This window comes from Vigna unguiculata, chromosome 2 (genome assembly GCF_037176805.1).
Source record: "Vigna unguiculata cultivar grain cowpea cultivar isolate G323 ecotype 2 chromosome 2, ASM3717680v1, whole genome shotgun sequence".
In the NCBI taxonomy this organism is placed as follows: Eukaryota; Viridiplantae; Streptophyta; class Magnoliopsida; order Fabales; family Fabaceae; genus Vigna; species Vigna unguiculata.
In genome coordinates this window covers 27400726-27424314 of record NC_140793.1, presented here as the reverse complement: position 1 = coordinate 27424314, position 23589 = coordinate 27400726, and the positions used below count along the sequence as shown (strand labels likewise).

The window sequence follows — 23589 nt, the reverse complement described above, 5'->3', positions numbered from 1 at the left end:
TACTCTTTATTAATTTTAACTCAAACTTTTTTAAAAATTAAAAAATACAAATAAATAGACGTTATCATATTTGTGTGTTCGTTAGTATGGTTAATGAAAATTCTACTTATACTTATTACAGCTTAATAAATTAATGTGTCAGCACGTACCATAATATATATATATATATATATATATATATATATATATATATATATGGAAAATAATATTTTGACAAAATTGACAAAGTACTATAAATGGAATTAAAATAAATTATCATTTTATTTTTTAACCAAAATAAAATAATAAAATAATACTTTTTTACTTAAATTGGTAATTTTTCAAAAACTTTGTTAAAAAACTTTGTTAAAAAACTTTGTTAACCAATCACTTCCCATATATATATATATATATATAACGTAAAGTTCACTAAAACTAACAAGAATGGCACCACTACAGTACAGTTACTTCCGCGTCTTATATTTTCTTCCGTCCATCCTATTATTTTGCAGAATTTAACTTTGGAATACAATAATAATTTTGAGATTATTTTTTTCACAAATCAATCATTCACTCCTCTTACTGAAAATTATTTTCGGAAACTTTAGTTTCGGTTCAGGAAGTTCACGTTGAGTTTATGGTACACATGTTATCATTACATTCTTAATTATTCTTTATTATGGGAGTTCCAGTAGTTTGAAAAATCACGACTCATGTAGGAAATAAAAATATAAAATACAATAAGTACATTGAGTGCATGGAACATTGTACTTGTTAAAGTCCATCATAATGTTGCATTGATAATGAATTGATTTATTTAGATAAATACAAAAACTCTGGAAAGTTAGATAACAATAATATTGCCCTCGGTTAACTTTATTCGCAATTGTCCACCAATCTCTGTTTCCATAATCATGCAGAATTTGATTTCAACTTTAATCCTACTCGATTGTCATCTCCTGAAACCAATAATTTCATTAAATTTGTAGAATTATATATTTTTAAATTTTATTTTCATATATGATAAGATGGTAATGGAAGAAAAAAAAAGTTAGTTGTATACTAAAAATGTACAACTTATTTAAGCTTATAACGAATTTTGAAAAGGAAAACTTTATTCTACTTGCGAAATTATTTATAAAAAGATATCATAATTATTTTTTTGAAACGAAAAATTATTATTTTCATGTAATAACTATTTTTTTGTCCAGCAATTGTACGGGGAGAGTTTAGCATAGCTCTTTTTCTCACCAGTAAAGAAGAAACCCTAGTAATTTGATTAAGCTCTCTGATAACGTCAACCAAATTCATTCTTTCTTTCGGTGATTCCACAGAGCAAGCAAGTCCAATTCTGAGAAGCGAAACTCCACACTTTTCAGCCTCTGGATTAAGATTACAACAGTTTCCCTCCACTGCAGTTGTTTCATATTCTGAAATGATTCTTCGGTCCAAAATCTGCAAAAGATTATTAGGAATTGAAACTGCAACGAAGTTACGAAGATTTTGACCATCTTTAAACATTTCATCCGTAGGTCTTCTTCCAGTAAGCATTTCCAATATAAGAATTCCAAAACTATACACGTCACCGTAAGTTGACACCTTGTACCTCTCTCCATACTCTAACATATATACAGAAAATTGTCAATAAATAACATTGATAAATAACAAGTAGACAAAAACAAAGTGAAAATTTAGAGAAACAATAACGATTAAAATCTGAAAACAATACCTGGAGGAGCATAGCCAACTGTACCCTTTATTCCATTTGTACTTGTTTGCCCAGAAGTGGTGTGATTGAAAGTTGACAAAAGTCTTGATATACCAAAATCACCCACATGTGCAACCATGCTATCATTCAGAAGAACATTGCTTGGTTTTATATCACAGTGAATGATCAATTGTTCACACTCATTGTGCAGATAATGCAATGCAGAGGCAACATCAATTGTGATGTTTAATCGTTGATGAAGGCTCAATCTTCTCATGTGTCGTGCACTTGGTGGACCAGGATGAATCCACTGTTCTAAGCTTCCATTTGTCATATACTCAAAAATTATAGCTTTGAATTCTTGACCTTTGTAATCTGTGCTAGAGCAACATGTCAAAGTCGGAACCAGATTTCTGTGTCTAATATTTTTAAGTGCATTGCATTCAAGAATGAAACTTTTGTCAGCTCCTTTCTTTTGAAGGTTTAGGACCTTTATGGCAACAATCTTGTCTTCTTGCTCAAGAGTTCCTTTATACACAGAGCTAAAGCTTCCAGATCCGATCAAGTTTGAAGATGAGAACCCATTTGTTCCATTGTATAGGCTTTGGTATGAAACTTTAGGCAGTTGGTCTATTGTTGGTGAATCCAAAGATGGTTTATTACTCCTTTTCCTCATCCAGTAGATTGTTAGAATAACCAACAATATGAGAAGAGAAGCAACTACACTTACTATAATTGCTATTAATCGGAGTGAGTGATGCTTTGCTTTTTTGGTGGCTTTGACAGGACATAATGGTAGATGCAGCTTTGAAATACCTCCACAAAGCTTACTATTTCCAGTAACAATTATCCCACTTGCATTACTGAATATGCCTTTAGTTGGTACCTCACCATCCAGCATGTTAAATGATATATTGAAATATTGTAACAAAGAAATGCTCTGCAGAACACTAGGAATTGATCCAGACAAGAGGTTTCGTGAGAGGTCTAACCTTTGAAGACCTCTGAGTGATGCCAAAGAAGAAGGGATGCTTCCTTGTAGAGAATTCCCTTCCAAATAGAGCTCCTGCAACATTATGCATTCTCCAATAGTTTCAGGAATGTGACCAGAGAGACGATTCTCAAACAAATATAGCAAGTTGAGATTTTTGAGGTTGCCCACTTCTTCTGGTATATTACCACTCAACAAGTTTTGTGACAATGAGAATGCATTAGTTAGATATGAAAGATTGAAAACCTGCAATGGTATGGTTCCCGTGAGATTGTTCTGGGAAAGGTCTAAATGTTGCAAAGATTGGCAATTTCCTAGACTTGGAGGAATACTTCCTTCTAACATGTTTTCTGCCACGTCCAATTTATAGAGTCGACTGAGGTTGCCTATGAAGGTTCCTAAGCTTGACAATTTGTTTCCTCTTAAGACCAATAGTTGCAACTTCTGTAGCTTTGCAAAAGTTGTTGGAATAATTCCATGAAGGAGATTTTGTTCCATTGTAAAAAGAATTAAGCCAATTAGATTTCCACATGTGGCTGGAATATCTCCTGATATTTGATTGCCCCCGATATAGAATTCACTGAGTTTGGTGGATAAATTGCCCAAAGAATTTGGCAAACGACCTCCAAAATTATTGTAAGCCAAAGACAAAATTTGCAACTCGCTACAGTTTGTCAATGATTTTAAAAACTCCAAATCGTTGGGTAAATTTTCACCTAGATTGTTTTCACCTAAGTTTAGATATTTAAGATGTATTTGCTTCCCCATACTTGGAACATGGCCATAAAAATTGTTATCAATCATATAAAGTATTGAAAGGATGGATGCATTTGTTATGGAAGATGGGATTGGTCCTGAGAATTGATTCGCACCAATTTCAAGTACTTGGAGATTGGAGAGGGTGTGGAACATGTTGGATGGCAAAGAGCCGTTAAGTTGATTTACGGTCACAGCGAATCCAATAAGAGATGACATATTATAAAAACAAGAAGGAAATGCTCCTGTCAATTTGTTGATAACTAATGATAGAAATGTCAAACGTTTGAGACGACAAATTTCTTGTGGAATGTTTCCATTAAAGTTGTTAGAACCTAAAGAGAGATCGGTTAAGGATGAAAGATTCCCCATGAAGGATGGGATTCTTCCAGAAAAATTGTTCTTGTAGAGGTACAATTGTTGAAGTTTCTGAAGTGAGACAATTTCGACTGGTATTTTACCAGTCAAGCTGTTACCGTTTAGGAACAATATTTTGAGGTCAGTGCAAGAGGTAAGGTTTGAAGGAAATTTTCCTTCCAACAATGAGTTAGTTGCAACAGAAAGGTATTGGAGTTTTGACAACTTACCTATTTCTGGGGGGATTTCTCCGTAGAAGCTGTTGTTTTCAATGTTGAAATATGTCATGTGAGATAGATTGCCTATGTGTGGAGATATGAATCCCTTCAAATTGTATCCTATCAAATTCAACTCTGTAACTCTTTGAAGCATAGAATTGCACGTGATTCCATGCCAGTTACAGAAGTGTGTAGAAGTATTCCATGAAAACAAGATTCTATTTGGATCACTGGATATGGATTCCTTGAACTTCAGCAACGCAAAATGATCGGTTTCATTTTTTGATGCAAAGACAGTCATGTGTGGAGTAAACCATAGTGATTTCAATATGAAGAGAGAGAAAAGATGAATGAGTATAGACCAAAATGGAAGCAATGTGAGAGAAAAAAACTTCATTTTGTTTAGGAAGTGGAAGCTAGTAGATGATGGTTTCTCTGTTAGCTAAGTTATATAGACTTTCGTAATTGAATGTGGTAGCATTTTCCCTTGTGATGTCAATAATAATAATAATAATAATAATAATAATAAAATTAATTATGTATATAAGATGGTTGATTAGTACGTTTACCCGTCTTTAATATTTTTTTGAAAAGTCTAGTATCTTAAGTCGACTTGACGATAAAGAGTTGACGACAAAGTGAAATACCAATTTTATGAGCTCAAGTATATTTTTATGGAATATTAAGTTTATTTTGACAAAAAAAAATTAAAATTTTAATTAAGAAATAACTAATTTTTCTGCTCGCAGAGTATTAGTTTGTATATGCCTTTTTTTTAAGTTAAAAATGGAAATGTCTAATGCAGTTGCAAATTTGATAAATTTGATTCACATAATATTGACTCATCTCAAAGGTTTAGCATAATTTTTATTTTTAAAAAAAGACCCATAATAATTAAATAACACAGTGATGATTACGATAACTACATTGAATTTTTTTTTTTTGAAATAGGTGGATAACAATAATAACAATAATAATAATAATAAATTAATGATATATACAAAATGGTTGATTAGTTACGCTTATATGTCATTATTCTCATGAAAAGTCTAGTATCTTAAGTCGAGTTGACAATAAAGTTGACGACAAAGTGTAATACTTGAATTTTTTGAGCCAAGTATATTTTTATGGAATATTAAGTTTATTTAGACCAAAAAATTAAAGTATAATTAAGAAATAACTAATTTTTCTACTCACGTAGTATTAGTTTGTATATGCTTTTTTTTTTTTTTAACTTAAAAATGGAAATGTATAATGCAGTTGCAAATCTAATAAATTTGATTTACATAATATTAAATTATATCAAAATTTAACATAATTTTTATATGGATTAAATATATTTTTATTTTTTATTTTTTCATAAAATTTTAAAAGAATTGAAATTAATTATTTTTTAAAATTTTAATTCAATCTATTTTTTCAGCAACTTAAATTTATTTGACATTTCAAAATATTTTCTAAAAATAAATGAACTTTAACATAGTTTAATTAAAATAATTAACTTTACACATTTTTAAATTTGAGAACTAAATTAATTCAAAATTTCAGAAAAAAATTAATTTCAATTCTCATTCAAAATTAATATTTAACATTTTTATTTTTTTTAAAAACACATAATGATTAAATAATACCGTGATGAACACGATAATTAAATTGAATTTATTTATTTTTCATTTTTTATTTTTTAAATAGGTGGCTTAGATTACATGAGAGTGACAATACATGGAAAATGAGAGGTGCTGGTGGGGTAGTAGTCGGTCAACTCACCCATAAAAAAAACGAACAAATAAAATAAAGTCTTGTTCCACAGACTTTTGAATTTAAGTATTGGAAAAATGAAAAAAAAATATATGAAAATGAAAAAAAAAGTATAAATAAATGTAAGATGAAGTAAAATAAAATATGGTTATAAAAAAATATAGAAATATATTATAATGTGTAAAACATGAAAGAAATACTAATAACTTGTATTACATTTTTATTAAATCAAATAATCAAGTTCTTTTCACTTAATTATTGATTTTGATGTCTAGTATTGCATTTGGGTTGGTTTTGAAAAGTTTTTTCATATACTATGGACAATTTTTTACAAACACTATTAAAAGAAAAAAATTTGAAATAGATTTCTTAGAATTCAAAATAAGAATTTGGATAAATTATATGAGAAAACATTGATACATTAATCATTAATCATGTGTAAGCTATTTTTTTTTTTTAATTTTACAAAAGTTTGGAGGGACACGTTTATGTGACCCACTATCAGATCTAGTCTAAGCTGGTTACCGCATGAATCAGGTGCTGATACCACTGTTGAATTTTGAGAGAGGATTTATGGGTCTTCATATTTATATGGTGTTTAACTTTTTCAATGTGAGATTTAGACTCATATTTAAATTCTTAATAAATATAAAAGACAGTCATGTATGGAATAAATCATAATACTTTTAGTGTAAAGAGGAAAAAAAAAAAGATGAATTAGACCAAAAATGTAAGTAGTGTACGAGAAAAATACTTCATTTTGGTTAAGAAGTGGAAGCTAGTAGATGATGCTGTCTCTGTTCTTAGGTAAGTTATATAGTTTACTTATATACTACCAAGTATTAAGTTGGTAAAAAAACTTGTTGAATCAAAATAATACAACCTTTCAGATAATTAATTTCAAAACAAAAACGTAATCATATTAAGGTCCATATTTATTATATATTTGTATTTAAAGAACTTACTTGATGTAATTGCTACAAAGAGTATGAGATCTACGCTGTGTACTCGTGCAATGCAGAGCATTTTCCTCTTCTTTGTGGCAACGACAACATTTTGGACAATGAATGTAGTTATTTTTAAAACGAAAATGAATCAAACCACAACCTTTCTTTTATTAAAATAATAAAGAGCGTATACTTTGTTTTTTATGCATGCGAAATAAATATTTTATCATGTGTTTATTGTGTAGTAAGTCTTGCTTCTGTTGTGGGTTCGATTCTTGTATCAATTTTTTGGGAATTAAATTTTCAAACATTGTGTTATCTGGACTATATATAGTGTTGGGCTTAGTATAGATTATAGATATTAAGTTGTGTATTTAAAGTTTTACATATGAATATGACCGTTTATTTTTTATTTCAAATGATATTGACGCAAATATTTATTTGTAAGTGTTTGAGTGCTGAATATAATTTTAATGAATCTGATAATAGCAACAACATCTTGATTGATTAATATTTATCATTAATTATATATGATACGATGAAAGTTATCCATATGAATTTTCTTACGTTTATTTGATTGATTAAGATGAAATATTTGATTAAACTTCTTAAATTGTTAACAACAATCGAAAAGAAAGAACATAGTTATAGTTTTATAATTTGTTTATAATGATTTTAATTGTGTATGATTTTAACGCACATATAAGATCTATATCACTACATTTATTGATTAAAACATGTGCATTGGTAAAACATGATATTTGTTATAGTATCAAATTATGATGACCATTTTAAGAATTTGTAATTTCTTACTCTATGAATATCTTTAGTATCAATTGTGCTATTCCCAAACTAAAAGAGGGTGATTATAAGTTTTGGAAGAAAATAGTTCTTCTCCGTTGGATTAGATGGACATTGATTATGCTATTAGAAAACCATAACCATCTCTTATTATTGAGACAAGCATCGAAGATGTTGTTGATTTTTATGAAAAGAGAGAGAAGTCAAATTGTCTATTTGAAAAGTTCACAAGAACCATAAGTTTTTTTTAGAATCGGGGGTTCTCTTGATCAACATGACAATGTAAAATATTTACTAAAGAATATTGATGGATAAATGTCTTACCAACACTTTTATCATGCAATTTTAATCCTTAAAGTTCATCGAGATTAAAGGAGTGCACATAAGCAACATTATGGCTCAACTGAAAGCCTTGGAGGTTATCATTTCCAGTGGCGGATCTTGACCAACATTGTTGGGGGTGCCCAAATAATACATCCAAAATTTATACATTTCATTATTGTCACTCACACAATAAAAAATGAAGTATACGAAGAAAATTGAGAGGCATAAATACCAAAAATGATTTATCAATATACCTATTTAAATAATCTATTCCTTTATTCTTCATCAATATACCTATTTAAAAAAATAATACTAAAAAATGATTTATCATAATCTAATAAAAAATTGAGAGACATAAATACCAAAAGAAAATTCGATGATAATCAAACCACATTTAAAATTCAATTATAAAACACACAGTACAATCATTTTTTCTTCTATGTTGATAAAATAAAAAATTAATATAAAAGAGGCTCATTAAATAAATTATTAAACTAATATTTCACTATCAAGTGAGACAAAAGAGAATTACCTTCTTCTTTATTTATTCGAATGGAAGAGAACAGTTGAGAGATGAAAGCAAAAATAATTAATCTTTTTCTCTTCCGAAAGAAAAGAAAATAGGTAAGAATGGAAGATGAAAACAATTTGTAAGAAATTCAAGACATAGACATTAGACATATAAAATAGGCTCATTAAATAAATTATTGAATTAATATTTCACTATCAAATGAGACGAAAGAATTACTTTCTTCTTTTCTTCCCCGAAGATGGAAGAGAATAAAGGAGAAATAAGAGAAGAAATAATAGATCTTTTTCTTTTCAGAAACAAAAGAAACCAAATGAGAATGAAATATGAAAACAATTTATGAAAAACACAATCTATGATGAAAACAAATAATAAAAAATATCTTGATAAATCTTTTTAATCTTTATTCTTTATTATATTTGATTTTATATTTTATTATTTATTAGTATTAGTTATTATGTTTATAAAAGAAATAAAATATTTAAAACAAAATAAAATCAAAATACCTAATATTTATAATAAAAAAATCAAAATATCTATATAAAAAAATTTTCAAAATTTTTGGGGGGCCAAGGCCCCTCCCTGCACCCATGATGATCCGCCTCTGACCATTTCAGATTTCTTCCTAGTACATTATATTTTGTGTACTTTATCTCATTAGTAAGTTTCTTTTAAAATTTATCATAACACATATAAGAATAAGTGATCTATTAAGAAGAAATTTTGGTAATGGAGGCAGGTAAAATGATGAACTTGATTACTTCTCTTAATAAAAAGAATTAGGTTAATCGAAAGGGAAAAATGTCTACTAAGTCGATTGTAAAGAAGAAGTCCAAGTATTTCTTCTATAAAAGGAAGAGACATATGAAAAAAAAGTTGTCCAAAATTTAAGAATTGGCTAAGAAAGGTAATCATTTTGCTTTTGTTTGTTATGAATATATACTACTAGTATTAATCATTACACATGATGGATTGATTGCGGATCTACAATCCATATCTGCAATACCATGAGGGATATGTAAAAGGTCGATGAGACCAATGGGAAGTGAGCATCATATGTGTATGTGTGTGCGTGCGTGGGTGTCTGTGTATGCGTGTGTGTGTGTGTGTGGGTGGGTGTGGGTGGGCGGTTTAAGTGTTTGGAAGGTCTAAAACAAACTTAAAAAATAAGAATTTTCATTTAAAATTTATTTTTATTAGGTTTAACATTTTTTTTCAGTAGATTATAAGGCAAATCAATTTAATGTTTCTTGAAACATGTCTAATTTTAAATAAGTTTTTATTATCTTTAACTTTGAGAAACTCCTTTCGGAAGCAAGTGACATTAAAATTGTTAACATTATTTTATATGCTATATATGCATTTGAAAAATAATTTATTCTTTTTATATGATTAAGAATGTCAATTGGTTTATCATTTTTCAAACCTATAATTTCTTTTAAAATATTTAATTTTGAAAATAAATTAAATTCATCAATATCAAATAAATTATCATATTTTAAAGATTTTTCAAGGTTTAAGCATTTTTTTTCTCAAAAATATGCAATCTAGCAACTTTAATTTTTTAACATTAAATAAAAAACCAAAAAATATCTTCATATATTTTAAATTGTTCAAATTTATTTAGAAGTGTGGTAGTATATAAAAAGTAATCAATTCTAAATGATTCTTGAAGAGATTTTACAATTTCATTCTTAACATTCTCATTTTCTTTTTGCGTCTAATATGTTTTTCATAAAACTTAGGTTCTATATTCATTTCATACGAAATTTCCTTGACAAAAATAAATGCATTTTCAAATCCATTTGCTCACTAGGCTTTCTTAATCAACTCTCACCATATTCTTAATCTTAAAAGGAATCAAGTTAATCCTACATGAGTACTTTTCAAAAAATGAAAGAATACCTCTTAATTGTTCAATAGCTTCATCAATTCATATATATTTTGATTGTAAATTCTTAGCTTAATAAATAAACACTGAACCCTAATCTAATTAATAGTTTTGTAAAAAAAATTCAAAACAACTTTAGAAACTCATAAATTGAAAAGTATCGAAAAACAAAATTAGGCAAAAAAAACGCATTTCTAATTCTAATACAAATCCAAAACAGAATAAAAACAACATCAATAGAAATAGAAAGAAGAAACATATTAAACATAAATGAGAATGAAAAAATTGGTACACACAGACAATATAAAATTCAAGGAATGTAATGTCAAAATGCTAAGAGAAAGACTCTTAGAAGAGAAGAAAGTATGGAGTGATTTGATATATAAATTCAAAAAAATTATTTTAACATATACATATAAATTGTAATTAAGCTTAATTACTAATTTGGTCATTGGATTGTTTTAAAAAATAAAAAAGATTAAATTGAATTAAAATAATAAGATGATTAAATTGAACTTTTTAAAAAAATTAAAAATATAAATTGAACTAAAAAATAATAAAGGATCAAAATGAATCAAAACAACAAATTAAAAGACTAAATTAATAATTAAGCCTATTTCCTATTAAGAATTCCAATAGTTTGAAAAATCACGAGTCATGTAGGAAATAAAAATATAAAATCACAATAAGTACATTGAGTGCATGGAACATTGTATTTGTTAAAGTCCATAATAATGTTGCATTGATAATGAATTGATTTATTTAGATAAATACAAAAACTCTGGAAAGTTAGATAACAATATTGCCCTCGGTTTAACTTTATTTGCAGTTATCCAGCAATCTCTGTTTCCATCATCATGCAGAATTTGATTTCATCTCTAATTCAAGAGTCATCCCCTGAAGTCCAAGAATTTCATTAAATTTAAAGTGTTAGATATTTTTAAATTTTCTCTTCATCTATGATAAGATGGTAATGGAAGAAAATTAAAGTTATTTATATACTAAAAATGTAAAACTAATTTAAGTTTATAACTAATTTTGAAAAGGAAAACTTCATTCTACTTGCCAAATCATTTATAAAAGGAGATCATAATTATTTTACTGAAACACATAATTATTTTTTAATGTAATAACTATTTTGTGTCCAATAGGGGGAAAGTTTAGTATAACTCTTTTACTCACCGGTAAAAGAAACCTTGGTGATTTGATTCAGCTCTCTGATAACGTCAACCAAATCCATTCTTTCTTTTGGTGATTCCACACAGCAAGCAAGTCCAATTCTGAAAAGCGAAACTACACACTTTTCAGCCTCTGCATTAAGATTACAACAGTTTTCCTCCACTGCAGTTGCTTCATACTCTGAAATTATTCTTGGATCCAAAATCTGCAAAACATTATTAGGAATTGAAACTGCAACGAAGTTACGAAGATTTTGACCATCTTTAAACATTTCATCCGTAGGTCTTCTTCCAGTAAGCATTTCCAATATAAGAATTCCAAAACTATACACGTCACCGTAAGTTGACACCTTGTACCTCTCTCCATACTCTACAATATATACATAAAATTGTCAATAGATCATACTGATAAATAACAAGTAGACAAAAACAAAGTGAAAATTTAGAGAAACAATAATGATTAAAATCTGAAAACAATACCTGGAGGAGCATAGCCAACTGTACCCTTTATTCCATTTGTACTTGTTTGCCCAGAAGTGGTGTGATTGAAAGTTGACAAAAGTCTTGCTATACCAAAATCACCCACATGTGCAACCATGCTATCATTAAGAAGAATATTGCTTGGTTTTATATCACAGTGAATGATCAATTGTTCACACTCATTGTGAAGATAATGCAATGCAGAGGCAACATCAATTGTGATGTTTAATCGTTGATGAAGGCTCAATCTTCTCATGTGTCGTGCACTTGGTGGACCAGGATGAATCCACTGTTCTAAGCTTCCATTTGTCATATACTCAAAAATTATAGCTTTGAATTCTTGACCTTTGTAATCTGTGCTAGAACAACATGTCAAAGTCGGAACCAGATTTCTGTGTCTAATATTTTTAAGTGCATTGCATTCAACAATGAAACTTTTGTCAGCTCCTTTCTTTTGAAGGTTTAGGACCTTTATGGCAACAATCTTGTCTTCTTGCTCAAGAGTTCCTTTGTATACAGAGCTAAAGCTTCCAGATCCGATCAAGTTTGAAGTTGAGAACCCATTTGTTCCATTGTATAGGCTTTGGTATGAAACTTTAGGCAGTTGGTCTATTGTGGGTGAATCCAAAGATGGTTTATTACTCCTTTTCCTCATCCAGTAGATTGTTAGAATAACCAACAATATGAGAAGAGAAGCAACTACACTTACTATAATTGCAATTAATCGGAGTGAGTGATGCTTTGCTTGTTTGGTGGCTTTGACAGGACATAATGGTAGATGCAGCTTTGAAATACCTCCACAAAGCTTACTATTTCCAGTCACAATTATCCCACTTGCATTACTAAATATGCCTTTAGTTGGTACCTCGCCATCCAACATGTTAAATGATACATTGAAATATTGCAACAAAGAAATGCTTTGCATAACTCTAGGAATTGATCCAGACAAGAGGTTTCGCGAGAGGTCTAACCTTTGAAGATTTCTGAGTGATACCAAAGAAGATGGGATGCTTCCTTGTAGAGAATTCCCATGCAAATAGAGTTGCTCCAACATTATGCATTCTCCAATAGTTTCTGGAATGTGACCAGACAGATGATTCTCAAACAGATATAGCAAGTTGAGATTTTTCAGGTTGCCCACTTCTTCTGGTATATTACCACTCAACAAGTTTTGTGATAATGAAAATACAGTAGCTAGAGATGAAAGATTAAAAACCTGCAATGGTATGGTTCCCGTGAGGTTGTTCTGGGAAAGGTCTAAATGTTGCAAATCTTGGCAATTTCCAAGACTTGGAGGAATACTTCCTTCTAAAATGTTTTCTGCCACGTCTAAATAATACAGTCGACTGAGATTGCCTATGAAGGTTCCTAAGCTTGACAATTTGTTTCCTCTTAAATCCAACACTTGCAACTTATGTAGCTTCTGAAAAGTTGTTGGAATAACTCCATCAATGAGGTTTTGTTCCATTGTAAAAAGAATTAAGTCACTTAGATTTCCGCATTTGGCTGGAATATTTCCTGATATATGGTTGCCCCCGAGATACAATTCCCTAAGTTGGGTGGATAAATTGCCCAAAGAATTTGGCAAACGACCTCCAAAATTATTTTTAGACAAAGACAAAATTTGCAACTTGCTACAGTTTGTCAATGATTTTAAAAACTCCAAATCATTTGGTGAATTGTCACCTAGATTGTTTATAGCAAAATTTAGATATCGTAGAAGTATTTGCTTCCCCAAACTCGGAACTTGCCCGAAAAAATTGTTGCTATTCAGATCAATTAATGAAAGGTTGGATGTATTGGTTATGGAAGATGGTATTGGTCCTGAGAATTGATTCCCACCAATATAAAGTACTTGGAGATTGGAGAGGGTGTGGAACATGTTGGATGGCAAAGAGCCGTTAAGTTGATTTAGGGTCACAGAGACTGTATTAAGAGATGACATATTATAAAAACAAGAAGGAAATGCTCCTGTCAATTTGTTGATAGATAATCCTAGAAATGTCAAACGTTTGAGATGACAAATTTCTTGTGGAATGTGTCCCTTAAAGTTGTTAGAACCTAAGGAGAGATGGGTTAACGATGAAAGGTTGCCCATGAAGGATGGGATTCTTCCAGAAAATTTGTTCTTGAAAAGGAACAGTTTTTGAAGCTTCTGAAGTAAGACAATTTCCACTGGTATTTCACCAGTCAGATTGTTGCCATTTAGGTGCAAGATTTTGAGGTCAGTACAAGCAGTCAAGTTTGAGGGAAATTTTCCTACCAACAATGAGTTATTAACAGAAAGGTATTGGAGTTTTGACAACTTACCTAATTCTTGGGGGATTTCTCCGTAGAAGTTGTTGTTTCCAATGTTGAAAGTTGTCATGTGAGATAGATTGCCTATGTGTGGAGATATGAATCCCTTCAACTTGTATCCTATCAAATTCAACTCTGTAACTCTTTGAAGCATAGAATTGCACGTGATTCCATGCCAGTTACAGAAGTGTGTAGATGTATTCCAAGAAAACAAGATTCTATTTGGATCACTGGATATGGATTCCTTGAACTTCAGCAACGCAAAATGATCGGTCTCATTTCCTAATGCAAAGACAGTCATGTTTGGAGTAAACAGTGATTTCAATATAAAGAGGGAGAAAAGATGAATGAGTATAGACCAAAATGGAAGCAATGTGAGAGAAAAAAACTTCATTTTGTTTAGGAAGTGGAAGCTAGTAGATGATGGTGTCTCTGTTCTTAGGAAAGTTATATAGAATTTGGTAATTGAATGTGGTGGCATGTTTTCTTGGTCAAGTCAATAACCAGTCAACAATAAAGACCAAGTAAACTGTATTTGTGCTATATCACAAAAGTTTTGCCCCAAATTATGGGTTGCAACTTTTTTAAAATGAAAAAAAAAAAAATTAACTCGTTTAATTTAAATTTCACATACATTGATGGGGTATCATAGTTTACTTATTTACTATTTTATATTAAGTCGGTAAAAGAAATTATTGAATGAAATTATAAAACCTTTCAGATAATTAGTTTCAAAAGAGTCATTTTGTTAAGAAACTGTAATCATATTAAGGTCTATTTTTCGTATATTTGTATTTAAAGAACTTACTTGATGTAAAATCTATCTACAAAAGTAAATTTATGTTAAGAATATTTAAAAATAACAATTACTAGTTTACTTTTAAAAATAATTAAAGTGTTAAAAATTAATTGAGCTTTTTGTTAAAACTTAATTTCAGATAGGTCAGGCAAATCAAATTATGTATTTATACATTCAAGTTTAGCAACAGACAACAAATTCAAATATATAAAATAAAAGAATAAAATAATATTTTATTCAGATACTTAGTAATAATTTTAGTAAAATTAAGAATACACAAGCATACTCCAGTATTCATCACTGTTGTAAGGTCCATTTTATTTGTTCTTTTTTTTGTTTTCAGCCCTAAAGGTTAGTGGGCTGCCCCTAAGTGGGCCTAAGGCCGGCCCAACACATATACCCTTAAGTCTGCCCTAAAACTTAGGGTACCCTACGCTTTCAGAACCTTGGTCCTTACTTTGAGCTGCAGCCACCACACACCTTCTACTAGGGTTCCGCCCCCACTGTCGTTGAGTCGTTCGAAGCTATCCTCTACTCCATGTAAGTACTATGCTAGCCATTCTCGTCTCCATGGTTCTTTCTCGTTTCTTTCCGTTAAGGCTTCCAAATAACCCATATTGTGCTCCTATTTCTCTATCCTTTCAGTTTTTCCATTCGCCCCTGAGCTGCTGTGCTCGTGTGTTCGGTGTCGAGGGAGTGTCGGAACGTTTCGCTAGCTCGAATCCCAGGTACGGGAAGTTAGGGTCCTAGCTTCAAGTCTTTCTTTGAAACTTTTTGTGCTTTATTTGTTGATTTTATGGATGGATCTGCCGTTTGGATGCGTGAGGGTACCTTGCATGTGTGGTTTGGTTCGTTCTCATGGCTGATACAGTGAAGAACAGTGGCGAGACCTGTTAATCTCGCCCAGGCGAGTCAGTCTCGCCTAAGCGAGATGAAACAGGGAGGCCTCTGCGCGAAATCTCGCCCAGGCGGCTCGCTCATCTTTTGAGCGAGCAGGCAACTCGCCCAGGCGAGAGGGATCTCGCTTAAGCGAGATCCCGTGATGCCAACATACTTGTTTTTGTACTCTCACCTAGGCGAGGGGGAGACTCGCCTGAGTGAGCATGTCTCGCCTGAGCGAGGCCCCTCAGCCTGAGCGAGATTCTGGGCGAGACAGCGCTGTATTTTGGTTGTTTAAGGTTTTCCGAGTGATCCATGTTGGTTGAGTATGATTGTGTGATGATGGATATGTATATAATGGAGTATGAAATATATGTTTGGCATGATTCATGAATTGTGGATGAGTGAGTTGGTATGAGACTTAGCATGTGAAATGGATGGGTGGTTTGAAATTAAAGGAACATGGTGTTGTCATGAGATGAGACCCTAAACTCATTGGGGTGGTATGATCAGAGGTATGGATTTGATAGGTGATGCATATGAGGACTTAATTTCAAGGGTTGATGTTGAATTGAAAAACGTAATTTAATATTCTCTTAATGGCTGATTTATGAATGTTGGTCCGTGTCAGCGTGTAATTCCTTGGGGTCTCTAGGTGAGACCTCCGGGGTCGCGCTTCAGTGGTCGAGACGTAATTCCAGGGCCCCTATTAGTGGGTGTTCATGGTGGTGCCCCATCTGTATAACTAGGTAAGGATTCAAGGTAAGGACTGCATCCTGACACTCTAAGGGGCCAGTTAGTCTCACTTAGAGCAGACTGACTCCTGTGGTGAGAGTAGCAGGAGGCCTGAGATTCATTAAGGGCTAACCTTGTGGTGGGAGAGATTTTGATTCATAGTAACACTTGTAACACGTGGCTCAGGTTCGAGCAGCTCAGGTCGAGCAGAGGTATCCACCACAAGTGCAAGCGTCCGCTGAATCCGACCGAGTTATACGTATCCGGATGAGTCGAGTCGAGTCGTAGTGTATTGAATGAAGAGTCATAACATGTTTGGTTGCTGTGTGAATGAAATGATGAGAATATATTTGATTGCATGTTGAACATGTTGATTGGCTCTAGCTTACCCGTTTTGTTGTAATGTTGTGATGTATGTGGCTGTTCTTTCTTGCGATGATCATCAACTTGGTTGATGGGAGCAGATGGGCGAGGTTCTCATGGTCAACAAGCGAATGGGGATTCCGCAGCTTAGCCATCTGGGCTGGAGTTTTCTTGTATTATATTTAGGGCTATGGCCCATGTATCTCTTTCCGTATTTCTACACTACATTCTATGTTGTATCAGTATTCAGCTTTCCTTTACCGACATCGTGGTGTGCCTAGTTTCGTAGGGGTAATGTTAAGGACCCCAGGACTGCGTTGTTATGCTTTTATCACGTGACGTTTCCTTTAATCTTACGTATTAAATTAAATGGGACGTTACATTTATGGTATCAGAGCGGTCATTCCTTAGGTCTGTGGACTTGGGTTGTCCGCTTAGCTTTCTCTGTGTATCCCTGAGTGTTAGTTAAAATTCTTGCCTTTATCGAGTCTAACCAAGTGATTTTCTGTGTGCCAGTGGATTATGGCACCTCCTCGCCGAGCTTCTCAGTCATCCCAGGGGGACACATCAGATATCACCAGAGCTATAGAGGCGATAGTAGCAGCTATGACGCAGCAGAGTGCTGCGATGATGCAGCAGCATGAGGCATCCATGCAGCGACAGGCGGCATCGTTTGAGCAGCAGCAGGCAGTGATGCAGCAGATGGAGGCTGCGAGGGTAGCTGCTGAGGATGCTCATAGGCAGCATATGGAGGCCCTCCGTCAGATGGAGGAGAGCAGGACGACGACACCTGTGTTTGGTCCTGAGCCACGACATGCGGTCAGGGAGTAGAGCTTGGAGGACTTTTTGAAGCACCACCCAGCAAAGTTTGATGGGAAGACTAGTCCTGACGCCGCAGACCAATGGCTGAAGGACTTGGAGCGCATCTATGACGCCAAGATGTGCCCTGTGGAGGACAGGTTGGCGTTCTCGGTTTATATGCTCACGGGAGAGGCAGAGCATTGGTGGGGCAGCACCAGATCTATCCTAGAGGAGAGGGATGAGCCAGTGACGTGGGAGACTTTCAGGGAGAGATTCTTATCCGAGTTCTTCCCAGACAACATCCGATACGCCAAGGAGGTGGAATTCCTCCAGTTGACCCAGGGAGGGAAGACTGTCACCGAGTATGCTGAGAGGTTTAAACACCTCAGCCGTTTCTACACACTGCCGCTTGACGAGGAGTGGAGATGCCGTAAGTTTGAGAACGGCCTCAAGGGAGACATTCGCTTGATGGTGGCACCCTTGTCCATCAAGGATTTTGCTGCTCTGGTAGAGAAGGCCAGGGTAATGGAGAAGATGAAGCGCGAGGTGGAAGGCCAGCGCCCACCGCAGTCACAGCCGCCCCAGAGGATCGGTGGACCATCTGGGTCCAGGCCCAGACGTGAGGAGCGGAGGAGACCGTATGATAGACCACACCATCAGCCTCAGGAGTCTAGGAGCTTTTCTCCTCAGCCGGGTCGAGTTCGGTGTTACTCGTGTGGAGGACCCCACCCGAGATATGCGTGTCCACGTAGGGAGGGTTACCGTCGGTGCAACAACTGTGGCAAGGAAGGCCACTTTGGGAGAGATTGTCCCAACCTTGCCAGGGCAGCGGCACGCCCTCCAGTTCAGGCATCCCAGCAGCATCAGGGGAGAGACAGAGGCAACAGGCCTCAGGCTACGGGCAGAGTGTACGCCATGTCAGGAGCTGAGGCTGCAGGTTCAAGTAACCTTGTTATGGGTTATTGTGTGATTTCTGGGATGAGATGTTGTGTGTTGTATGATTCTGGAGCGACACACTCTTTTGTGTCTTTTACATTTGTGGAACGGTTGGGTTTGTCGGTGCGCGAGCTGCAGTGTGAGCTTGCGGTGTCTACTCCGGCGTCGGGTTTGGTCAGGACGTCGTCCTTGTGTGCTAGGCTTCCAGTGGAGGTAGAAGGGCGCAGGTACAAGGTGAACTTAATCTGCCTACCTCTACAGGAGTTGGAGGTAATCTTAGGGATGGATTGGCTCTCTGCCAATCGCATTCTGATAGATTGTCGGGAGAAGAAGTTGTTGTTTCCCGACACGGAGGAACATGAGTTGTTGTCCTCCCAGGGTGTTATGAGGGAACTACAGGATGGTGCGCAGTGCTACATGATCTTCACGCACATGGAGGTGGAGAGAGGAGAGACAACGTCAGTGATACCGGTTGTTCAGGAGTTTGTGGATGTGTTTCCGGAGGAGGTACCGGGATTGCCTCCCAGTAGAGAAGTGGAATTCTCTATTGATCTAGTCCCAGGAACAGGCCCGGTCTCGATGGCCCCATATCGCATGGCTCCGGCAGAGTTGGTAGAGCTCAAGAAACAGATAGAAGACCTGATGGAGAAACAGTTCATCCGACCCAACACTTCACCTTGGGGAGCACCAGTGCTGTTGGTGAAGAAGAAGGACGGAAGTTCGCGCCTGTGTGTGGACTACAGGCAGCTGAACAAGATGACGATCAAGAACAAGTATCCGCTTCCGAGGATTGACGACTTGATGGATCAGTTACATGGGTCAACGGTGTTCTCGAAGATAGATCTGCGATCGGGTTACCATCAGATTTTGGTAAAAGCTGATGATGTGCAGAAGACAGCCTTCAGGTCGAGGTATGGCCACTATGAGTATGTGGTTATGCCGTTTGGTGTGACCAACGCCCCAGCAGTGTTCATGGACTATATGAACAGGATCTTCCGACCCTTTCTAGATAAGTTTGTCGTGGTCTTCATAGACGACATCCTTATCTATTCCAGGACTCAGGAGGAGCATGCAGAACACCTGGGGTTGGTACTTGGTGTTTTAAGAGAGAAGCAGTTGTATGCCAAGTTGTCCAAGTGTGAGTTCTGGTTGGACGAAGTTCAATTTTTGGGGCATGTGATATCAGCACAGGGGATTGCAGTGGATCCAACGAAGGTCGAGGCAGTGGTAAAATGGGAAAGTCCTAAATCAGCCACAGAGATCAGGAGCTTTGTGGGGTTAGCAGGATACTACAGGAGGTTCATAGAGGGATTCTCCAAGATTGCGGCACCTTTGACTTTGCTTACCCGAAAGGACCAACCCTTCACCTGGACGGATAAGTGTGAGGAGAATTTCCAGGAATTGAAGAGGAGACTGACCAGTGCACCGATACTAGTGATCCCGGACGTCGGAAAGTCGTTCGAGGTCTACTGCGACGCGTCTCATCTTGGACTTGGTTGCGTCTTGATGCAGGAAAAGAAGGCAGTGGCGTATGCTTCAAGGCAGCTTAAGATACATGAGCGTAATTACCCCACTCATGACCTTGAGTTGGCAGCAATAGTTTTTGCCTTGAAGATCTGGAGGCACTATATGTATGGTGCTCAGTTTCGGGTGTTCAGCGACCACAAAAGTTTAAAGTACTTGTTTGATCAGAAGGAGCTGAATATGAGGCAGAGGAGATGGATGGAATTCCTAAAGGACTACGACTTCGAGCTTCTATATCATTCGGGGAAGGCAAATGTAGTGGCAGATGCCTTGAGTAGGAAGACGGTACACACAGCACATCTCATGATAAAAGAGGCAGAGCTATTAGAGAAGTTCAGAGACATGAGGCTACAGGTGGAGTTGGGGTCCGAGTCCATTAGGTGTAGTACCCTTACTATATCTAGTGACTTCTTGGGCTCGATCAGAGAGAGACAGTTGTTGGATGCTAGTCTGAACAGAGTTAGAAAACAGCTTGGATCAGATGAGGCTAGAGACTTTGCTGTGAGTGGTGATGGCATACTGAGGTTTCGAGGCAGAGTATGTATACCGGATGATGCTGAGTTGAGAAAGTTGATCCTTGAGGAAGGACACAAGAGTCGTCTTAGCTTGCATCCGGGCATGACTAAGATGTACCAGGACCTCAAGGAAACTTTCTGGTGGCAGGGGATGAAGAAGGATGTGGCTCAGTTTGTATCCGCTTGTCTGACGTGTCAGAAGGCGAAGGTGGAGCATCAGAGATCCGGTGGCGTTCTACAGTCGTTGGAGGTACCAGTGTGGAAATGGGACAGCATCTCCATGGACTTCGTGACTCATCTTCCACGGACTTTTAGAGGACATGACACCATCTGGGTGATAGTGGATCGGTTGACCAAGAGTGCTCATTTCTTGGCAATGAACTTGAGGATGTCCATGGCCAAGTTGGCCCAGCTGTACGTCAAGGAGATTGTGAGGTTGCATGGAGTACCTTCGAGCATAGTTTCCGACAGAGACCCGCGGTTCACGTCCCGGTTTTGGCAGACGTTACAGAGTGCTATGGGTAGCAAGCTCACCATGAGTTCAGCTTATCACCCTCAGACCGATGGTCAGTCGGAGAGAACGATCCAGTCACTAGAGGATTTGTTGAGGACTTGCATATTGGATCATCTGGGTGCTTGGGACGAGGTATTGCCTTTGATAGAGTTCACCTACAACAACAGTTTTCATGCGAGCATTGACATGGCGTCATACGAAGCTCTTTATGGCAGGAGATGTAGGACTCCCCTTTGTTGGTATCAGGATGGGGAGGCAGTGTTGGTTGGACCAGAGTTATTAGCACAGACCACCGAGAAGGTGAGGATGGTGAGAGATAGGATGTTGGCTTCACAGAGTAGGCAGAAGGCTTATGCGGATCGCAGGAGGAGGCCTTTGGAGTTTGCAGAAGGAGATCATGTGTTCTTGAGGGTGACCCGAACCACGGGCGTGGGAAGGGCTCTCCGCTCAAGGAAGCTTTCACCCAAGTTTCTTGGCCCGTATCAGATCACGAGGAGGATTGGACCAGTGGCTTATGAGATAGCTTTACCTCCGCAGTTGGCGAACCTTCATCCGGTGTTTCATGTGTCACAGCTGAGGAAGTACGTATTCGATCTGGCTCACGTGTTGGAAGCTGAGGATATACAGATCAGGGAAGACCTCACAGTGGAAGTGCCACCCATCGCTCTTGAGGATAGCAAGGTTAAGGAACGCCGTGGAAAGACCGTCGGTCTTGTCAAAGTCATCTGGGATCGGAGGACAGGTGACTCGACTTGGGAGATAGAGGAGGACATGAGAAAATCACATCCACATCTGTTTACCTGGTGAGTCTTTATTTTCGAGGTCGAAAATTTTCTTGTTGGGGAGAATGTAAGGCCCATTTTATTTGTTCTTTTTTTTGTTTTCAGCCCTAAAGGTTAGTGGGCTGCCCCTAAGTGGGCCTAAGGCCGGCCCAACACATATACCCTTAAGTCTGCCCTAAAACTTAGGGTACCCTACGCTTTCAGAACCTTGGTCCTTACTTTGAGCTGCAGCCACCACACACCTTCTACTAGGGTTCCGCCCCCACTGTCGTTGAGTCGTTCGAAGCTATCCTCTACTCCATGTAAGTACTATGCTAGCCATTCTCGTCTCCATGGTTCTTTCTCGTTTCTTTCCGTTAAGGCTTCCAAATAACCCATATTGTGCTCCTATTTCTCTATCCTTTCAGTTTTTCCATTCGCCCCTGAGCTGCTGTGCTCGTGTGTTCGGTGTCGAGGGAGTGTCGGAACGTTTCGCTAGCTCGAATCCCAGGTACGGGAAGTTAGGGTCCTAGCTTCAAGTCTTTCTTTGAAACTTTTTGTGCTTTATTTGTTGATTTTATGGATGGATCTGCCGTTTGGATGCGTGAGGGTACCTTGCATGTGTGGTTTGGTTCGTTCTCATGGCTGATACAGTGAAGAACAGTGGCGAGACCTGTTAATCTCGCCCAGGCGAGTCAGTCTCGCCTAAGCGAGATGAAACAGGGAGGCCTCTGCGCGAAATCTCGCCCAGGCGGCTCGCTCATCTTTTGAGCGAGCAGGCAACTCGCCCAGGCGAGAGGGATCTCGCTTAAGCGAGATCCCGTGATGCCAACATACTTGTTTTTGTACTCTCGCCTAGGCGAGGGGGAGACTCGCCTGAGCGAGCATGTCTCGCCTGAGCGAGGCCCCTCAGCCTGAGCGAGATTCTGGGCGAGACAGCGCTGTATTTTGGTTGTTTAAGGTTTTCCGAGTGATCCATGTTGGTTGAGTATGATTGTGTGATGATGGATATGTATATAATGGAGTATGAAATATATGTTTGGCATGATTCATGAATTGTGGATGAGTGAGTTGGTATGAGACTTAGCATGTGAAATGGATGGGTGGTTTGAAATTAAAGGAACATGGTGTTGTCATGAGATGAGACCCTAGACTCATTGGGGTGGTATGATCAGAGGTATGGATTTGATAGGTGATGCATATGAGGACTTAATTTCAAGGGTTGATGTTGAATTGAAAAACGTAATTTAATATTCTCTTAATGGCTGATTTATGAATGTTGGTCCGTGTCAGCGTGTAATTCCTTGGGGTCTCTAGGTGAGACCTCCGGGGTCGCGCTTCAGTGGTCGAGACGTAATTCCAGGGCCCCTGTTAGTGGGTGTTCATGGTGGTGCCCCATCTGTATAACTAGGTAAGGATTCAAGGTAAGGACTGCATCCTGACACTCTAAGGGGCCAGTTAGTCTCACTTAGAGCAGACTGACTCCTGTGGTGAGAGTAGCAGGAGGCCTGAGATTCATTAAGGGCTAACCTTGTGGTGGGAGAGAT

At 36.4% G+C, this 23589-nt stretch overlaps 2 protein-coding genes across 2 annotated transcripts; both read right to left on the bottom strand.

Annotated features, from left to right (window-relative positions):
* Nucleotides 1–695: 695 nt before the first annotated feature.
* Nucleotides 696–4410, bottom strand: LOC114173127 (uncharacterized). Its single transcript, XM_028057355.2, has 3 exons — nt 1709–4410; nt 1231–1598; nt 696–938 (listed from the first exon to the last, which is right to left on the bottom strand). Exons 1-3 carry the CDS (start codon nt 4404–4406, stop codon nt 921–923), a joined length of 3084 nt encoding a protein of 1027 aa, XP_027913156.2. The 5' UTR covers nt 4407–4410; the 3' UTR covers nt 696–920.
* Nucleotides 4411–10958: 6548 nt separating this feature from the next.
* LOC114174580 (uncharacterized) lies at nt 10959–14617 on the bottom strand. Its single transcript, XM_085669947.1, has 3 exons — nt 11918–14617; nt 11442–11807; nt 10959–11156 (listed from the first exon to the last, which is right to left on the bottom strand). Exons 1-3 carry the CDS (start codon nt 14607–14609, stop codon nt 11143–11145), a joined length of 3072 nt encoding a protein of 1023 aa, XP_085526073.1. The 5' UTR covers nt 14610–14617; the 3' UTR covers nt 10959–11142.
* Nucleotides 14618–23589: the final 8972 nt, after the last annotated feature.